This window comes from Solea solea, chromosome 7 (genome assembly GCF_958295425.1).
Source record: "Solea solea chromosome 7, fSolSol10.1, whole genome shotgun sequence".
Taxonomy (NCBI): domain Eukaryota; kingdom Metazoa; phylum Chordata; class Actinopteri; order Pleuronectiformes; family Soleidae; genus Solea; species Solea solea.
In genome coordinates, this window is record NC_081140.1 from 3,704,376 (window position 1) to 3,724,735 (window position 20,360).

Below are 20,360 nucleotides of genomic sequence, written 5' to 3' on the forward strand. Positions count from 1 at the left end.
CTCAGCCATGAAGATGATAGTGATGATGATAATTGATATTAATGTGATTGATTCTTGAAATAGACTTGTTAAACAACCGTTCCTGGTCTTTATCTCTCCTCTATCTTCTTCTCTCCTTCCCTCCCCCCTCATTTCTCTCCTCTCTCCTACCTCAACCAGTCGAGGCAAATGTTCACACACTCTGAGTTTTTTTGTTCACTGTATTCCAGTTGGGTTTCTCAGTAATAATTGTACGGTCTTGACCGTACCATGTTAAGTGCCTTGAGATAGTGTATGTTATGAATTGAAGCGATACAAATGGAGATAAAAAAGATAGTCCACTGAAAACCGACAGGAAGTTGAACACAAATGCTGGTGTCAGCATATCATACATGATGTCATACATATATCCCGGGGTAGGGTTGTCCTACTCATGCACAAGCATAAAAAAGAGAGAGAAAATATCCAGTTCTCTGGGAGAAAATGCCTCGTCGATGCCAGAGGTCAGAGAAGAATGACCAGATGATAGAAAGGCAACAGTAACCACACATAACCACTCATTACAACCATGAGGCAGATGAGCTACAGCACCACAGACCACACTGTCGCTGTGTTCTGTGTACCTAATAAAGTGACCAGTGTAGGTTGTGAAAAAACAGAAACAAACAGAAAACCACATAAAGCAAGAAGGTCATTGTCAAGGCTATGTGGGGCGAGGGAATGTATTATGTCAATGAGTGTCCTCACTACACACACACACAGAGAGACAGACAGGGAGAGAGAGAGTGAGAGAGACAGACAGAGTGAGAGAGAGAGACAGGGAGAGAGAGAGAGAGAGAGAGAGGAATACATTAATGAGGCAGTGAGTCAGGTATGCAGGTCTCCAGTATCCAGTCTGAAACAGATGGCGACCGGAGGAAGTGATAACAAAGACAGTAACACACTACTTGTTGCTAAGGTCAAGGTTGCACGCTTGTGTGTGTGTGTGTGTGTGTGTGTGTGTGTGTGTGTGTGTGTGTGTGTGTGTGTGTGTGTGTGTGTAAAAGCCTGTTTTCTGGCAGACAGTATTTGTGAAAGTCAGTAAATTGACACCCACATGGAACGAGGGAAAAGTTCTTCCACTTCCTTTTATTGGTTGTTGAAATGAAGTGCTAATGTTTCCTGAATGTATCTGTGTGGTGAGATAGTTGTGTCTTCAGGGTGTAGTTTTTCACTTCACTTGTCTGGATAGCCCACACTGCTCTACTGCATATGCCTGAAAAAAAGAAATGAAGATGAAAAACAGTACAGGGCGTGCCACGCCTTTCAGTCTATGTCAGCTGAGATTGGCACCAGCGTGCTGACCCTCATGTGGACGATAGAGCGGTAGAAGATGAGTGTGTGAGAGTGAAAAACAGTATGCATATAGAAAAATGAAATGGACTTTAAGATGCACTCATCCATACTTTATATCAAGACAGTGTGTCACTCACATGGAGGAAATGGCACTTTGCCTTGAAAACCAATCACTTTTCCATTCACATCCATTCACAAGGATATTCTCAAAGAACTTCTAAATGCATCACATGTCCTTCACTCACTGTCAGTCCTGTACAAGGACACTTCAGCCTTCAGGTTAGTGGATGAGCCTCAGCTGCATATAATCTCTGCTAAATGTTATGACTTCTCTGCTTCACTCAGTGTTTCAGCTGACTCTTTTGGTTTTCGAGCCAACATCTTTACTGCTGTGACTCATTTCCACAGCTCTTGTCCAAATTGTTTCTGGCCCAGCAGGAAAGAGAAAGACAGTCAGCAGCAGCAGCAGCAGCAGCAGCAGCAGCAGCAGCAGCGACGGCCGCGGCAGCAGCAGCAGCAGCAGCAGCAGGAGCAGCAGCAGCAGCAGCAGCAGCGGCGGCGGCAGCAAACTCTGACTGGACCTCACTGTGCATTTAAAAGCAATGGTTGCAGAAGATCGATTAACCCAGGGTGGATGGGTAAGAACACGACAAACAACTAAACTGGTTGTTGTTTGGACACACTTCAAAAATAATGCCATACAATGAGGCTGAAGTGGGCGTGAAGTATTGTTGTGCGACAAAATCACAGGAGGGATAACAACAAACCTGAAGTGACAAATCACACAAAAACAGAGGGAATGTGTAAATATTAGTGACATCTAAAGGTGAGACTGCAGAGTGCAACAAATAGAACACTCCTCACAACTTCCACTAAAAGTTCATTAACTTAACATTTACATTGTCTTTTTAGTATTTGTTTTAGTAATCAACCCAGAGGGATTCAAAATGGCCTGTGTTTGTATTGTTGAATTTAACATATTATTCGCGCTAATGGAAACAACTCGTGTGCTCTATGTGACCTCTACTGGTGATTAAAATGCACATCATTTAACACAGTCCATTTTCCCTTGTACAGTCTGAATAGGGTTGAATTATTCATGCAAATGGTCCGATCATAGCACACAACACTTCACATCTGAAATATCAATGAGCTCAACACCATTTTCAGTGGCACAAACATTTTTATAAAGTAAGAAAAGAAAAACAGGTAGAAGCAATGACATCATCAAAGGCATCACAGCCATGTTAGCGAGAGCAAGCATCGCCTCATCACCTCATTTAGCCACATGTCAATCATCTCAGTAGGCGTTAATAAAAGCAGAGTGGGGGTGTGTGCTATAGAAGCTGACAATAGTTAATGCGTCATTTCATGTTCCCGACTCTATTTTATCTATCAACTCTGTGTTATGATGTTATGCCCTGTCACACACACACACACACACACACACACTGATGAAAACTCTGCAGAAACTCAAACATGTGTTCAAAAAATAAATACAGTGTGTGTGTGTGTGTGTGTGTGTGAGAGAGAGGGAGAACGAGAGAGTGAGAGAACGAGAATGAGAGAGAGAGAACAAGAGAGAGAACAAGAGAGAGAACGAGAGAGAGAACGAGAGAGAAAGAGCGAGAACGAGAGAACGAGAACACGCGAGAGAGAACGAGAGAGAGAGAGAGCGAGAACAAGAGAGAGAGCGAGAACGAGAATGAGAGAGAACGAGAGAGAATGAGAGAGTGAGAATGAGAATGAGAATGAGAGAGAACGAGAGAGAGCGAACGAGAGAGAGCGAGAGAACGAGAGAGTGAGAGAACGAGAACGAGAGAGAACAAGCAAGAGTGAGAACGAGAACGAGAGAACGAGAACGAGAGAGAGAGAGAATGAGAGAGAGTGGGAACAAGAGAGAGCGAGAGAGAGAGAACGAGAACGAGAGAGAACAAGAGAGAGAGAGAATGAGAACGAGAGAGAATGAGAACGAGAGAATGGGAGAGAGAGAATGAGAACGAGAGAGAGAGAGATTGAGAGAGCGAACGAGAGAGAGCGCGAACGAGAGAGAGCGAACGAGAGAGAGAGCGAACGAGAGAGAGAGAGAATGAGAACGAGAGAGAATGAGAATGAGAGAGAGAGAGAGAACGAGAGAGAGAATGAGAGAACGAGAGAGAGAATGAGAGAGAGCTAGAGAACGAGAGAGAACGAGAACGAGAGAGAACAAGAGCGAGTGAGAACGAGAAAAAGAGAGAGAACAAGAGAGAGAGCGAACGAGAGAGTGGGAGAGAATGAGAACGAGAGAGAGAACGAGAGAGAGAGAGAGTGGGAGAGAACGAGAGAGAGCGAACAAGAAAGAGAGAGAGAGAACGAGAGAGAGAACGAGAGAGAGAGAGTGAGTGAGAGAGTGAGTGAGAGAGAGAGAGAGAGAGCGAGAGAGCTTGGGTGGATGACAAAAGCAGCATGTGTGCAGTCTCACAGCTTCACTGAGTCATTTTCTTCATCACTTCTCCCTCTCTCATCCTCCTCTTTCTGTTGCTCATTCTTCTTCTCTGGCTGTCTGTCTCTCTCTCTCTCTCTCTCTCTCTCTGCTCTGATTACATCTCTCTCTCCCATCTTTCTGGTTACATTATTGATACAGAAGACATGTGTGAATCTTTAGTCTCGAGAGAGATGATAACCTTTGGCTGTCTCTTCTATCTGTCTCTCTTCTATCTGTCCCTCTTCTATCTGTCGCTCTTCTATCTGTCTCTCTTCTTTGTGTCTCTCTTCTATGTGTCTCTCTTCTATCTGTCTCTCTTCTATGTGTCTCTCTTCTATCTGTCTCTCTTCTATGTGTCTCTCTTCTATCTGTCTCTCTTCTATGTGTCTCTCTTCTATCTGTCTCTCTTCTATCTGTCTCTCTTCTATGTGTCTCTCTTCTATCTGTCTCTCTTCTATGTGTCGCTCTTCTATCTGTCTCTCTTCTATGTGTCTCTCTTCTATCTGTCTCTCTTCTATCTGCCCCTTTTCTATGTGTCTCTCTTCTATCTGTCTCTCTTCTATGTGTCTCTCTTCTATCTGTCTCTCTTCTATGTGTGTCTCTCTTCTATGTGTCTCTCTTCTATCTGTCTCTCTTCTATCTGTCTCTCTTCTATGTGTCTCTCTTCTATGTGTCTTTCTTCTATGTGTCTCTCTTCTATGTGTCTTTCTTCTATGTGTCTCTCTTCTATGTGTCTCTCCCCTCAGGCTTGTGTGCTGATAAGTTTTGTTTGGTCTGGACAAATAGAAGCATGAGTGTGGTTCAGTGTTTTGACTGTTAATGTCTGTGAAGCTGTGCCTCTGTCCATGAAGGGTTTGGATCATTTGATCCTGAGGTGAAGGGGAAGCTGAGTTAGGCTCGTGGCTGCATCACTGTTCCCTCACTGAGAACACACTGTATGTGAGAGAGAACAAACTGAGAGAAACTGAGAGTTGTGTAACTGTGGGGGACACACTGTTGTTACACACTGGCAACAACCTGGCAGTGAAGGAAAAGACTAGTGACACAAGTAAAGCTGCTACAGATTTGGCTGCATCCATAGTACTCTGGTTTTATTAAAAACGTGCTCTGCTCTGCACAGCTGTTAGTTTCAAAACTCCAGGGCTGCAGGTTACGGCGCTTTTCAGGATACAGCTCTATCACTACTCAGCTCTACTCAGCTCTACTCAGCCGACTCTACTGGGTTTGGTATGAAGCCCATCCTGTTCCATTGCTTCATATACTTCCATATACCTCCTCAGCTTGGGGAGGGTCATCAATGCACTAGTGACGGGCAAAGCAGCTGTTTTCAGTGGAACTGAATCATTAGACTGAGTTCATTAAAAAGATGTGTTCACAGAATGGTTCCGTACTTCCCTCATGACTGCAGCACAGACTCCGTCTCACACAGTCACTGAACTGAAACACTGCACATGCACCAGGAGATTAACACAGGATGTTTAAGTCTTTTTAACTGATCTACACTTCAGCATTGTTCGATTTGACTCTTTCAGTGACGACTCTTTCAGTGACGACTCTTTCAGTGACGACTCTTTCAGTGACGACACTCTCTGACCGATCAGTGGCCAACAGTGTGTTGACGACGTCATGTATATTATCGGCTCAGCTCGTTTGGTACCTCAGCAGAGCAGGTACTACACAAGGCAATCAGAGGGGGCAGACTTCACCACATTCACGCAACAAGCCTCTGGCGGCCTCTGTTGGTCATAGTGGCAAGTGCAAGTGCAGAAGCACAGACAGACAGATACAGACAGACAGACAGAGCTACCAAAAACAACGCTAATGGAAAAGCAAGTCACGCCGTGCAGAGTCTATGTAGTGGAAAAGCGTCTTTTATGTCTTGCTTATCGTTAACATCTCTGGCCCAAGGACACAAGGATGGAATGGAACCCACAACCTTCAAATTGAACGAGGACTCTACCACTGGGATACCATTGTCCATATTTACTGAAATAACTTACCGTGCAGCATGAACACAATGAGAAATCAAACTACTGGCAACATTTGAGGAAAAATGGCACAAAGGATATTTGGTTCAAACCAAATGATGCTTCAAATCAAGCATCATGATTGTGTTGAGTAAATGTATCAAGGAGTCAGTTCTCCTCAGTTAGGAACAGGAATCCTTCCCCTCTCCATTGAAGTTGGCAGATTTAAAAAAATGTTAATGAAGAAAACAGATTGTGCCAATTGTAATGTGGCCACAGTGGAAGTATGTGGTCTCTGGTCTGCACAATAATATCAATTAAACCTTTAAGCCAGACCTTCTTTCTATCAACAAATGTATATGTGCATTTGGAAATACAGCTTCAGTCATGTCAACAAACAACAACAGACTGAAACATGCAAAGACTAACCCTGCAGTCGAAGCTTGTGATGATTCAAATCTGATCATGTTCAACAAAACCACACTTGCACAGAACAAGGTGTCTTTTCTTCAGCACAACAGCATCTGTCAGGATGAGACAGTGTCTCATGCTGAAGACAAACAAATCCCGTCTCCTGAAGACATAGTGTGGGCTCAGTCAGCTTTATTGTGAGGTAATGTCACACTGGACATTGTTTCTGCCTGCAGCACTATCCAATATTAAGATAAGATAAGATAAGATAAGATAAGATAAGATAAGATAAGATAAGATAAGACATTTCCTTGTCATTGTAGTGATACGACAAGGTTTGGTAGCTCAAAAACAGGACAGAACAACAAACAAATATTAATATCTAAAAATATACAAAAGCATAATGTGGAACAATTGACAGACATGTAATGAAAACAGTGCAGTTTGTAAACAGTAGAATATACAAGTGGTAAAGTGTTGACAACACGACTAAAAACAAAAATAATGTTTGTTTAAAATTAATTCACGTTGTAAACCACACACACACACACCAGCGCAGTCTGTCCACTCTCTTCTGAGAGCTGGACGTCACGCAGCAGACACAGTGATGGAGAGGCTGACCTGAGTGGGCTGTGTGTGTGTGTGTGGTTGTCTAGCAGCAATGACTTATGACTAATCAACAACTTGCCAGTAGTTGTCATTGAACTCACACACACACACACACACACACACACACACACATACACAAATGGTGTGTGATGATCTCGTAATTACATTTGGTCATCTAGTCATCCGAAATCCTCCACATTCCCTCCAGTTAAAGAGTAAATTTGCTCTGATGGGATAGAAACATGAGCCTGTGATGTCCTTTGTAGTTTGTGTAAACCAAGTCCAGAGTGTTCCTCCCTCTTGCTGGTGAAGTTCTGTGAGGACACACTTCAGGATGTCAGGCTGTCACTGTGTTGATGATAGTGTGTGTGTGTGTGTGTGTGTGTGTGTGTGTGTGTAAACAGTGACCAGCAGGACAGACGTTAGAGACACCTGATGATCATAAACACCACAGCATCACAGCATGAGGCATCACTGATGTACTGGAAACACACACTCATCTACCACGACACTTTCCTCCACTAGAAAGACTTCTGTCCACTCGGTATCACATTAGCCACTCAAGGGGAATGTGGAGTATGCAGTACAATTGAGCCATTCATTCATTCATTCATTCATTCATTCATCCTCTACCACTTTACACTTTACCATCCACATGAGGGTCACAGGGGCAGCTGGTGGACAGTGCAAACACTTAGGAGTGTCCATGTCCACTTATCGCCACATCGTCCAGTTTCTACAGTGTGGTAACAGTGTAAGGTAACACTGGCCTGATGCTCCTGCCTGCTTCATGCTTTACCAGCCTGTGTACCTGCCTGTGTACCTGCCTGTGTACCTGCCTGTGTACCTGCCTGTGTACCTGCCTGTGTACCTGCCTGTGTACCTGCCTGTGTACCAGCCTGTGTACCTGCCTGTGTACCAGCCTGTGTACCTGCCTGTGTACCTGCCTGTGTACCAGCCTGTGTACCAGCCTGTGTACCTGTCTGTGTACCTGCCTGTGTACCTGCCTGTGTACCAGCCTGTGTACCAGCCTGTGTACCAGCCTGTGTACCAGCCTGTGTACCTGCCTGTGTACCTGCCTGTGTACCAGCCTGTGTACCTGCCTGTGTACCTGCCTGTGTACCTGCCTGTGTACCTGCCTGTGTACCTGCCTGTGTACCAGCCTGTGTACCTGCCTGTGTACCAGCCTGTGTACCTGCCTGTGTACCTGCCTGTGTACCAGCCTGTGTACCAGCCTGTGTACCTGTCTGTGTACCTGCCTGTGTACCTGCCTGTGTACCAGCCTGTGTACCAGCCTGTGTACCTGCCTGTGTACCAGCCTGTGTACCAGCCTGTGTACCTGCCTGTGTACCTGCCTGTGTACCTGCCTGTGTACCTGCCTGTATACCAGCCTGTGTACCTGCCTGTGTACCTGCCTGTATACCAGCCTGTGTACCTGCCTGTGTACCTGCCTGTATACCAGCCTGTGTACCTGCCTGTGTACCTGCCTGTGTACCAGCCTGTGTACCTGCCTGTGTACCAGCCTGTGTACCTGCCTGTGTACCTGCCTGTATACCAGCCTGTGTACCTGCCTGTGTACCTGCCTGTGTACCAGCCTGTGTACCTGCCTGTGTACCTGCCTGTGTACCTGCCTGTGTACCTGCCCGTGTACCAGCCCGTGTACCTGCCCGTGTACCTGCCTGTGTACCTGCCTGTGTACCTGCCTGTGTACCTGCCTGTGTACCTGCCTGTGTACCAGCCTGTGTACCAGCCTGTGTACCTGCCTGTGTACCAGCCTGTGTACCTGCCTGTGTACCTGCCTGTGTACCAGCCTGTGTACCTGCCTGTGTACCAGCCTGTGTACCTGCCTGTGTACCAGCCTGTGTACCTGCCTGTGTACCTGCCTGTGTACCTGCCTGTATACCAGCCTGTGTACCTGCCTGTGTACCAGCCTGTGTACCTGCCTGTATACCAGCCTGTGTACCTGCCTGTGTACCTGCCTGTGTACCTGCCTGTATACCTGCCTGTGTACCTGCCTGTGTACCTGCCTGTATACCTGCCTGTGTACCTGCCTGTGTACCTGCCTGTATACCAGCCTGTGTACCTGCCTGTGTACCTGCCTGTGTACCTGCCTGTATACCTGCCTGTATACCTGCCTGTGTACCTGCCTGTGTACCTGCCTGTGTACCAGCCTGTGTACCTGCCTGTATACCTGCCTGTGTACCTGCCTGTATACCTGCTTGTGTACCATCCTGTGTACCTGCCTGTATACCAGCCTGCGTACCTGCCTGTGTACCTGCCTGTATACCTGCCTGTGTACCTGCCTGTGTACCTGCCTGCCTGTCGCCTGCCCCAGCCGTGAGTTCTTTGCCCCCTGACCTTATCTCCCAGTTGGAAAGCGGGTCCCAACCACGTGGGATTCCAGGATTCTCCAGGATTCTCCAGCACCTCTTCCCCCTGCACATTTATTCACCGTGTCACAATTACATTTTGACTTTAACTGCATTACTGAGTTCTGGGTCTTGCATTTGGGTCTGGTCCCTGTTGTTCCCATAACTGTCCAACTAACATCTGCATGTTTTTGGACTGTGGAAGGAAACTGCAGAACCCATAAGAAACCCACGCACACAGGGGGAGAACAACACTAACCACCCACTAATTATTATTAATATGAACAGCATCAGGTCTGGCTCTGGATGAATTTCAACATTATAATAGTGGATATTACTTTGGAAATAACATATTACTATTGTAACATGAGGTCCATATCATCATATTATTGTAATTTCAAAGCCTCAAATTACATTTCCGACCAGGTCGTGATCCCGGTTTTATTTGCCAACCACGTGGCCTGTTGTTGAGCCGTGGCTCAGTAAAAACACTCATGTCACGCTGGGCAGAAACTCCACTGATGAATAATGTCCACTTAACTGACCAGAAAGTGTATGTTTGCCAGGAGAGTGGTACCAAGATACCAAGATGCATCTGTGTGGAAAATCCCCACAATCCCTAATGAGACATGTGGTATCTATTGATGTTGAGATTATTGATGTACGGTTGAGACAGATGGCAAATCAGGTTTAACCTTGAAGCTACTTTGATGTCATTAGTTAACAATGACTTATAGCCCTTTAAATTAAATTAAATTAAATTGAATTGAATTGAATTGAATTGAATTGAATTGAATTGAATTGAATTGAATTAAATGAAATTAAATTTAATTCCATTTAATTCAACCTGATTTACTCTTCCCATAATGCATCTTATTGACATTTTATATGTATTTGTAGACCTATGTTTAAGCTTTTATGTATGCACCAGTATACATACTGTACATATTTAAATATTATTGTTCATGATTTCTATGTTTTGGGATTATTTTGATCCATATCTATTTCTGATTCTAATTCATCAGCTGTATATATAATGAGAGTGAGAGTATAAGCAGCACTGCAGAACTATATCACCGTCAGGTAAAGACACCATGTTGTGTTACATTACACTCTGCTTCCTGAAATTACATCCCATAACATAAGACCTGTAGACCTGTATAATGTCGTCATAATATTGATCTTAGGGCTACTTTAGTTTCCCTTTGATAAGATGAATATGATGCAGTCTGATTGATTGTATAATTGGTGTAGAACTGATCAATATCAGCCCAGCCGTCTGTGCAAGAACGTATTGGATTGAGTGTGATCTAATTATACATAAGTGCACATAAGAGTGTTTTCTAGTTATCCAGCATCTCACCGCTGTGTTGTAAATGAATGACTTCAACCTAAATTAAAAAGGTGTGTGTTTAAATAGATATTATTTATTCTTTACGGGAGACTTTTATTCACTAGATTGGTTTTTAATATGACTGGGAATTCCTCTGTCCATAAAACTAAAAATGCTATATTATATATAATAGAATAATACTCAGTGCTGTATTAATTATAAATTAATACAGCACTGAGTATAAATACATATATAAATATATATACTCAGTGCTTTATTTGTTAACCTCAAAATTAGGCGTTGACATCTCTGAGTTGTACCATGAATGTAGAATATGTTGCTGCTCTTGTGTGTCAAATGGTAACTAATGTGGAAACAACATGTCCCCTTCTGTCGGGATGAAGATTAATCAATGATTAATCTGACTTTTTTGGGATTAATCAAGTTGTTATTTGGTCAATAAAATGTCAGAAAATATAGACACATGTTGATGAGTATTTCCCAAACCTCGAAATGATGATGTTCTCAAATGTCTTGTTTTATCCACAAACCAAAATGATTGAGTTTTTTATTATTTCTGCGTTACATCGAGCAAAGAAACCAGAAAATATTCACATTTAACAAGCTGGAAAGTCAGAGAACTTGCTTTAATTATTAAAATAACACTCAAGCTAATGAATTGATCGTCAAAATAGCTGATAGATAAATGTAGTTATCGATGAATAATCAATGAATGGCCTCATCGGTGCGACCCACTACCACTCTGCACAGATGCAGTACGTGAACAATTGATGGCGATCAAAACAAAAGCCAATTTGAATCCCAAAGACTGCAGTTTAATCAATAAATGTGATAGATCCATGTTTTATGCCATAAATGTTACAACCAGTGAAATCAAATCACAACCACAATGTTGATATTTTATCCAAATTGTTGATCCGTTGTTCACAGTGGAGTCACAGTGTGTGCTGGATGAATCCTGACAGTCATGCTCCTCCCCTCTATCTCACTGCGTGTCCTGAGCCGCAGGTGTCGCCCTCATTATTTTTATGTGACACTTCCCGTTTGGCACTTTGGGTCAGAAGCTTTGTGGGGCTTTAACGCAGCAGTCGTGACAGACGATAGGTATCATGTGTGCAGTCAGGGGTTGCTATGACAGCAGTTTGTTTGAGCGAGGATTAATGGAAGAGAAGTGTTTTGATCACCAGCCGCAAATAAGACGAGAATGTGGACGCATAAGTGCCGTATAAACTTTTATCCTCTTCTAAGGGATAAGGAAACACGCTGTGACTGAAAGTCTTACATTTGAAGAAGCCACCAAAGCGTCACCATGGTTACTTTACACCTGACATTAGATCAGAGAGTGATCAAATATCACTTCACCACATGGACTTAGACCTGGTATTAACATGTGTTCACATCACTGCTATCCAGTCATGGTCATCCAACCTTACGTCACCTCCCCCTTTAACCTTACGTCACCTCCCCCTTCAACCTTACGACACCTCCCCCTTCAACCTTACATCACCTCCCCCTTCAACCTTACGTCACCTCCCCCTTCAACCTTACGTCACCTCCCCCTTCAACCTTACGTCGCCTCCCCCCTCAACCTTACGTCACCTCCCCCTTCAACCTAACGTCACCTCCCCCTTCAACCTTACATCACCTCCCCCTTCAACTTTACGTCACCTCCCCCTTCAACCTTACGTCACCTCCCCCTTCAACCTTACGTCACCTCCCCCTTCAACCTTACGTCACCTCCCCCCTCAACCTTACGTCACCTCCCCCTTCAACCTTACATCACCTCCCCCTTCAACTTTACGTCACCTCCCCCTTCAACCTTACGTCACCTCCCCCTTCAACCTTACGTCACCTCCCCCTTCAACCTTACGTCGCCTCCCCCCTCAACCTTACGTCACCTCCCCCTTCAACCTAACGTCACCTCCCCCTTCAACCTTACATCACCTCCCCCTTCAACTTTACGTCACCTCCCCCTTCAACCTTACGTCACCTCCCCCTTCAACCTTACGTCACCTCCCCCCTCAACCTTACGTCACCTCCCCCTTCAACCTTACATCACTTCCCCTTCAACCTTACGTCACCTCCCCCTTCAACCTTACATCACCTCCCCCTTCAACCTTACGTCACTTCCCCCTTCAACCTTACGTCACCTCCCCCTTCAACCTTAAGTCACCTCCCCCTTCAACCTTACGTCACTTCCCCCTTCAACCTTACGTCACCTCCCCCTTCAACCTTACGTCACCTACCCCTTCAACCCTTACGTCACTTCCCCCTTCAACCTTACGTCACCTCCCCCTTCAACCTTACGTCACCTACCCCTTCAACCCTTACGTCACCCCCCTTCAACCTTACATCACTTCCCCTTCAACCTTACGTCACCTCCCCCTTCAACCTTACATCACCTCCCCCTTCAACCTTACGTCACCTCCCCCTTCAACTTTACGTCACCTCTCCCTTCAACCTTACATCACCTCCCCCTTCAACCTTACGTCACCTCCCCCTTCAACCTTACGTCCCCTCCCCCTTCAACCTTACGTCACCTACCCCTTCAACCTTACGTCACCTCCCTCTTCAACCTTACGTCCCCTCCCCCTTCAACCTTACGTCACCTCCCCATTCAACCTTACGTCACCTCCCCCTTCTTCTGCAGCATATCCTCAAGGTTAGCCGCACGTGAAGCTGCACTATTGTATGGAGTGGAAAACTTTCACAGTTCGGTCGCCGCTTTCACACAGTGTCCATTTTGACAGCAAATTTGAATTTAGTTTTAGTTATAGTCTTATGACTAAAATATCATTTAGTTTTATCATGGACATGCTTTAGTTGACTAAATCTAATGGGTTTAGTTTGTATTGTTTAAATGTTCCATCATCCTATTTATTATTATGTTATTTTACAGATATAACTGTTTTGATATGAAACATTTTTATTTGTATACAATACATTTGTTACAAGTTTGTTTCAAAAATGGACACTTGGGCTTATAATCTTCAGCAGGTCAATTGGTATTTTTATTTAAAATCCAAAATTAGCAGCGTCTATGGTTTGTTTCAGTTTGAATTACATTTTAAATTTAGCGACAGAATATTTGTGGATGACTCGCTCCAAGTGAGGCTTCTGGTTGGTTGTGTTTTTTCCTTTGAGTTCGTCTCTGCATGGTTTACGGAGGGTTTTTGTCTTCACGTAACATCGTACGTGAAATTCCAATCTATGTCGTCATTTCTGTTGCTTGCCTCATGCGTCCTTCTCCGTGTTGATATCCAGGTAGATTAAAACCTGGTTGAACATCTTATATTATCATTTATTATTATTCCCAGTTTGTCACGCCCTAACATTTCCATCTAGTTTTATTCTTAAAACCAGGTTATGTTACATATATATATATATATAATTAATTCTTTGTTTCATTTCATTCATTCATTCATTCATTCATTCAACTGTCCACGCCGAGGAAAAGCACACAAAAATTTAAAATATCCTGTTACATGAGGCCACCTCGTCCTCCCACTCTGCAAGATGTTGAACTGACCTGCCTTTTCTATTTGTTATCATCATTATTATTATTATTATTATTATTATTATTATTATTATCATCATCATTATTATTATTATTATTATTATCATTAAGAATATTATTATTATTATTATTACTACTGAAAGGTTTGAGTGTTTGCATGAGACTGGCTGTGTTCACAGACTGCACACATGTTTCCTGGACTAGGAGATAATGATACTGTATGGTCATTATAGCATTGTTAAAACAACAGATCTAGAGAGTTGTATATGTTTAACTTTGTGCATTACACAAAGACAAAAAGAAGATATACTGACATATACTGTATTTCATGTCCACAAAGTAAAAGCAAACAGTGATGAAATGTGTCAGAAATAATGAAGGGAGAGGAACCAGAGAAACAACACCTCTCTTTCTCTCTCCACGTAACAACAGCCCGTCTGGTCTTTCTTTTCCTTCCACTCATTACTCTTCAGCTTCTCTCTGCTCACCGTTCACGAGCTGTACACAAAGCCATCATCTTCCATTAGCTTCAACATGTGTGATGGGAGTCGGTCACTGTGGAGTGTTTTTCAGCTGCTGTCGAGCAGATGTGACATAGATCGAGCTTTTTAGTGAAAATGTACTGTATATTTATTTTCCTCATGCTGATGACACTTAGAATGCTTGACTTAAAATGGGTTAAAGGGATAGTTCAGGTTTTTTGTCAGGTGTGGTTGTATGAGGTACTGACCAGTGACGAGACGGTGACGAGATAAACATCTTTGATCTGTGATGACGAAAACATGACGAGACGTGTGTGAGTTTTCGTTGACGAGACGAGAATGGACGTAAATGTTAGTGGACGTTCTGTCAGACGCTCAAAATGCATGACATTTCTGCTTATTGTGCGTGTGCGAGGTCCGGGGGCGGGGCTTCGACGTAAACTACCTTCACTCCAAGCCTTTCCAAGCCGACCTAGAGCCGGTCGCTGCTCTACTCCTTCGATCCATCAGATATAAGGAAGGTGATCAATTTATCGAAGATGACATAAGTCTCTGTTATTTGCAACCGAATGAGAGAAACCCAATATAAGATACTCCATAGATCCCACATAACAGCATTCATTCTTAACTAGATGGATAACCGGAACTCTCCCCTTTGCATCAAATGTAAAGTGTCTGTTGTGACAAACATTCAGTGCTTCTGGGAGTGTCGTTTGATTGCAAGGTTTTGGAGAAACATAGCCCAGGAATCCAGGAACATTTTCTCACTTAAAGTTACAAGTTTATAATAAGCTTGACTTCTAAAACATTATCGCTGAGTAAACTTCTGATGTATTTTAAAGCAGTGGATCGGTGACAAACCTCCAACTGTCACACGATGGTACCAAGCAACGTTTTAAGTTTTACTCTTAAAAAGACTTACTGCGTGAATGAGATGATAATTTGTTTGAGGGAACTCGGCCGGCCCCTCTGAGGCACTTCCCCCCGCCCCTCTGGGACACTGTAAAGAGGGGGAGATATGCTTTAGACTGGAATACTTCCACTGGATGATTTATGTTATTATATCTGTTATTACCAGTCTCTAGATCTCCCCTTCTCTGCTTTTACTTTGATCTTATTTGATCTTATATCTACTTGTACTGTATATATATTTTTGTTGTACTGATGGTTTTATTTAATTTATTTAGATATTTTAAATTGTTTATCTGTTTTTATTTCATATATTGATTTATTTTATTAACGTCATCCATCCTGTTCTTGTATAATGTATTTGTTTACTATACGTGGATGAGAGAAGGCACAGTATGTGTATGTGCTAAGTGACTGGTTTTTTACTTTATGGGGTGAGGACAATCGTGAGCTACCTGGAGTCATTTTGGTTTGGCTGGTGGTTTATTTGACTTCCTGTTTTAATATCTTTGTGAATACAGAGAGCACGTGTATGTTGTTTATGTTTTCTTTTGATAAAAATCAATAAAATCTGTTAAAAAAACAAAAACAAATGAGGCTCCTGTATCCACATGAGCAAAAATGCTGATTTTCTCAACAGACTTTGGCACAGGAGAGCAAATGTCAGAAAAAGTTCTTTCACTATAAAGTGGTGGACATATTGGTAAGATATTATAAACTTAAGCAGATGAGGCTTTTTTAAGAGGCTAAGATCTGTCGTCCCTGTGCTGGCTGCCATGTCTTTAGTGAGTGTCCTTGTCCCAACCTGGTTCTCAGTAAAGTGCACACACAGTGCAGTCAGTGCTAACTATGTGCCAGTGCCTCATACAACCAAACTGCATCATCATCATCTTAATCATGCACTGATTCTTCCAAACAGAAACTTGATATCAGGGTTTGTCACACACGTGTTCTTTTCCTACGTTTTCTCTAGAATTGTAGCTGATTTTCACAAATAAATAAGTTCCTTTGTCCAACCTTCTTCTTTCCTATAATACAGGCAGAGGAAACATTACTGAAAGCAAGTATTGCAGAGGGCTCATGTAACTGCATCAACTAAAGAGGAAGAAACTGATTTACTAATCATTGATCAGTTTGTCACAGTCTCATTTCTGTCCTTCAATGAAAGTTCAACAGCCTTATAATCACATTTGTATTGTTGTCAGATGACTTTAAATTAAACAAATGTGGCCTGTATCTCTGCTCTCACAGGAAATACTGGTGTTTCACGAGGTCGTGCCAAGGTCAGGAGAAAATGTAGTTAGACTCACATCACTCACACACATATTAGTACAATTAGTTTATCACCCACAAAAAGGAAGACCGACGTCATCCAGAGCTGTAGAAACTAAACAGAGTGACTGCTCCTCAAATTAAGATTATTCTTCTCAGTAAATACATTACAAGATTCTCAGTGCAGGTTTAAAACTGCGAGTCTGAGCACAATCCTCAGCCCTTTTAAGTCCTCTCTCCTTGACAACATGACAACATGAACACATGAACACATGAATGAACATAGAAAAAGCTTTTCTGTAACCTTTGACTCGACCTTTTGTCAGACATAGAAGACAGAAGATGAGGATGATGATGATGATGATGATGATGATAGCAGCAGAGTGAGGACGCCCATCAGTCTGTGAGTGTACATGTGCAGTGCTGGTCCAAGCCTTTATAGGTCCCTAACCGGATTTTGATTTGCCCCCCCCCCCCCCCCACACCACTGCCTCAGAGTAGCCAGTGCTTAACTATAATTGATACAAATGTAACACAATAAACTGTATTAATTATAGTTGTGTTATTTATGCCAAACCAGAGTCACTGGTAGTGAACTTGAGTTAAACTAGTAAACCAGTTTTTTCAGACTTTAGTTAAATGTTCACTAAATGAGCAATTTTCAACTCCAAAATGAAACCAAAGAACGTAAGCTCAACACTATTTAGATTATCTTACAATATCTAGATTTCTTCGTGTAAATTTGTATTTTTTTCAACTGTATTTATTTTATGTTTTTTGGATCCAGGGTGTTTGTGTGTGTGTGTGTGTGTGTGTGTGTGTGTGTGTGTGTGTGTGTGTGTGTGTGTGTGAGAGAGTGTGTCCTACCGTTTTGGGGCAGTGGACATATCGCGCCAGGCTGATAATCAGGTCATGTGTGATGGGGTCAACCAGGTTTCTGAAGCTGGCGTAGCGGTACAACACGTCATCCAGGGATGTTGACTCCATACCCAGGTCCTAAACACACACGCATGGACATCGACACATTAAATATCACTCATATAGGCAATCTGTATTCAATGGACTTTCAATAACGAGATAAAATAATGAGAAAAAACCCACAGGAGAGAACAAAACAATTACATGACTAAATTGACCAGGGCCATTAAACCATCATATAATGTCTTTTTTAATGACGCAATTACTTATAATATACACATTCACTCACACACAGAGCAGAGGATATTTTCCATGCTGCTCTGTAAACTCGTCGACCTCCTCAAGCATTAAATTAAAAGCGTGTTGCACAGCTTTCCACTCTCTGACAGAATGTTCCCTTGCTGATGAATGAAAATGGAAATCTGTCACATCTCCAGCAACGCCAAATTTGAAAAAGCATAAACCTGTTTCATGCATGACCAGCAGCCTTGTTACGTCTTTTACATGTGAACAGGAACGACAAGGCCACTTTCAGAACAGACACAGACGCAGTTCCAGGATTAGACCTGAACAGAGAGAAGCAACAGTGTGGCCTTACATCTCATTTGAGTTCTCAATGTCAGGCTGTTGCTATTTACTGGGTGGCACAAGTTCTCTGTTTGTAATGATTCTTAAAATGTCAAAATACAATGTTATTATTTTAGAAATGCTGTTGATATATCTGTTCTTGTCATGATTAATACTGTGAATTTAATCACAATGTTTCATCGTATTTAAACAGTGGCTCCCCTTATAGAAAATATGCTCTAAATTATGAATCAAATTAATATAATTTCAACTCAAGCAATGAGATGTAGAGTTCTGAACGGGCCTGAAAATTACAACCCGACCTGGCCGTGGGTCTTTAAGCCCGAACCCGACCCGGCCCAGAATACATGTTCCCATTGATCGAACCACAGTGTTTTATTTGCAGTCTCCTGGCTGGAATATGATGAAACATTGTGACTAAATTCACAATATTAGTCATGACAAGTGCAGATTTATCTACAGCATTTCTAAAATAATAAAAGTGTATTTTGACATTTTAAGAATCATTACAAACAGAGAACTTGTATCACCAGGTAAATAGTAAAGGCATTGTTGAAATACATTAGAAGAAGAAAATAATAGTAACAATAATAATAATATTCAATAAGGAAATAAACCGCAAAATGAACAAAAACTGAACAAATAACAATTTCTGATTATATATTTATATACAGGGTTCAGCAGTCTGGGGAGAGAGGTCAGATAAACTCTTGTTTTATACGTGTGTTGAAAACACGCACACATGTTTAATACTTCATAAAGGAGCAAACAAAGCATTTCAATCAGGTTAATAGGATATTTGAATTCATTTCATCTCATCATTAATAATAAACACTTCATAGTCTTCTTCATTAATTATAAAAATGCACTGAGGCACACTATAACAAACACACTGTGTGCAACACTGAAAGTATGTCACTACAGTTTAATTCTCTACGGTTTAATTCTCATTTATCTGAATTATCAAGCAGACAATTTGTCAAACCACATCAGATGTTAGAAGCTGCAGACTGTCAAAGTGAGGAGGGTTTTATTGGCACAAACTGTATCTACTACACACACATATGGTAGAGTGGTGATGGTTTTCATCACTTTAGAAAAAGCCTTTTATGTACGTTAAGCAAGAGCTTTGCTTTACACAGGCCACCATCTGGCTACAGCAGCTCCAAATGGACAAAGCATTTCTTTCTGTTTTGAAGCAGAAGTTCATTATGCAAACAAAGGAGAACAACACTGTTCTTGGTACGTGAAGGCTACCATATTTCCCTGAGTCCTGTAACGTTTGTTACTGTCTGCAGTTCCACCATTAGATGTCATGAATTCTTATACTTCTATATACTATAGTATTGCATCCCAGTCTGATGTACTAAACACACAGGCTCATGAACTGTTATCGCAGAGGTACTCAGAGGTTTACTGCAGATGTAAATCTTCAGTAATGGAAAACAACGTGCCTGATACCAGTGGTAGGGTTGAGTAGAGCAGAGTAGTGTAAAAGATTGTGTAGGGCAGTCTTTTTCAAACTGTGGGGCGTGCCCCCCTGGGGGGGCATGGAGACCTAACTAAAGTTTAACAGGGGAACTTTTGGTCTTGCTGTGACCCGGACTCATTTAAGTGACGTACCACAACAAAATCTACACTGTTGACAAGGTTCAGATAATAGAGAAGTTTGTGACCGGGGCAAAAAGAAAACAATGTTTCGGAAACTAACAACAAGCCGACGTCAGCCCAACGCAACAATGATTCACGACGACCAAAACCCAAGACGAGAAAATGCCACCAAAGACCTCTCTGTGTGTTGTGTCTCAAAACATTAGCAGAGGACAGCATTTGAATTGTTAGAAACAAAAAATTATTGATATTGGTTAAGTATTCTTTGTTATCCAAACGTATTTATTGTTTAAAAAATGACATTTCATATTTTTATTTGAAAATTGCTTTTTCACAAAGAAATATTTAGGTGATTTGTGTTGCTAAAGCAAAAATGTTATTTGCACAACAGATTATTGAAAGAAAAGTGAAACGTTTCCTCTAATATTGATTCAATAAATGTTATACTTGGCACATTGTTACAATTTCGTGAGAGTCGTGAGGCCCCCAGGAAATGTCTTCCTCCAAAGGGGGGCCCAACAGAAAAGGTTTGAGAACCACTGGTGTAGGTGAAGTTCTGTTTCATCAGAAAAGCC

At 42.3% G+C, this 20,360-nt stretch overlaps 1 protein-coding gene across 2 annotated transcripts in view; it reads right to left on the reverse strand.

Moving 5' to 3' along the window:
• The window catches only part of lrrc75a (leucine rich repeat containing 75A), a 64,375-nt gene that overhangs the window by 24,530 nt on the left and 19,485 nt on the right, over positions 1-20,360 (reverse strand). Inside the window, exons 3-4 of one of the 2 annotated variants that reach the window (XM_058634544.1) lie at positions 17,536-17,664; positions 15,410-15,487 (exon numbers count right to left, since the gene is read on the reverse strand). In XM_058634544.1, coding sequence (XP_058490527.1) covers positions 15,410-15,487; positions 17,536-17,664 — 207 coding nt within the window. The remainder of the gene's footprint in view (positions 1-15,409; positions 15,488-17,535; positions 17,665-20,360) is intronic. The other variant, XM_058634545.1, reaches the window with a different exon arrangement.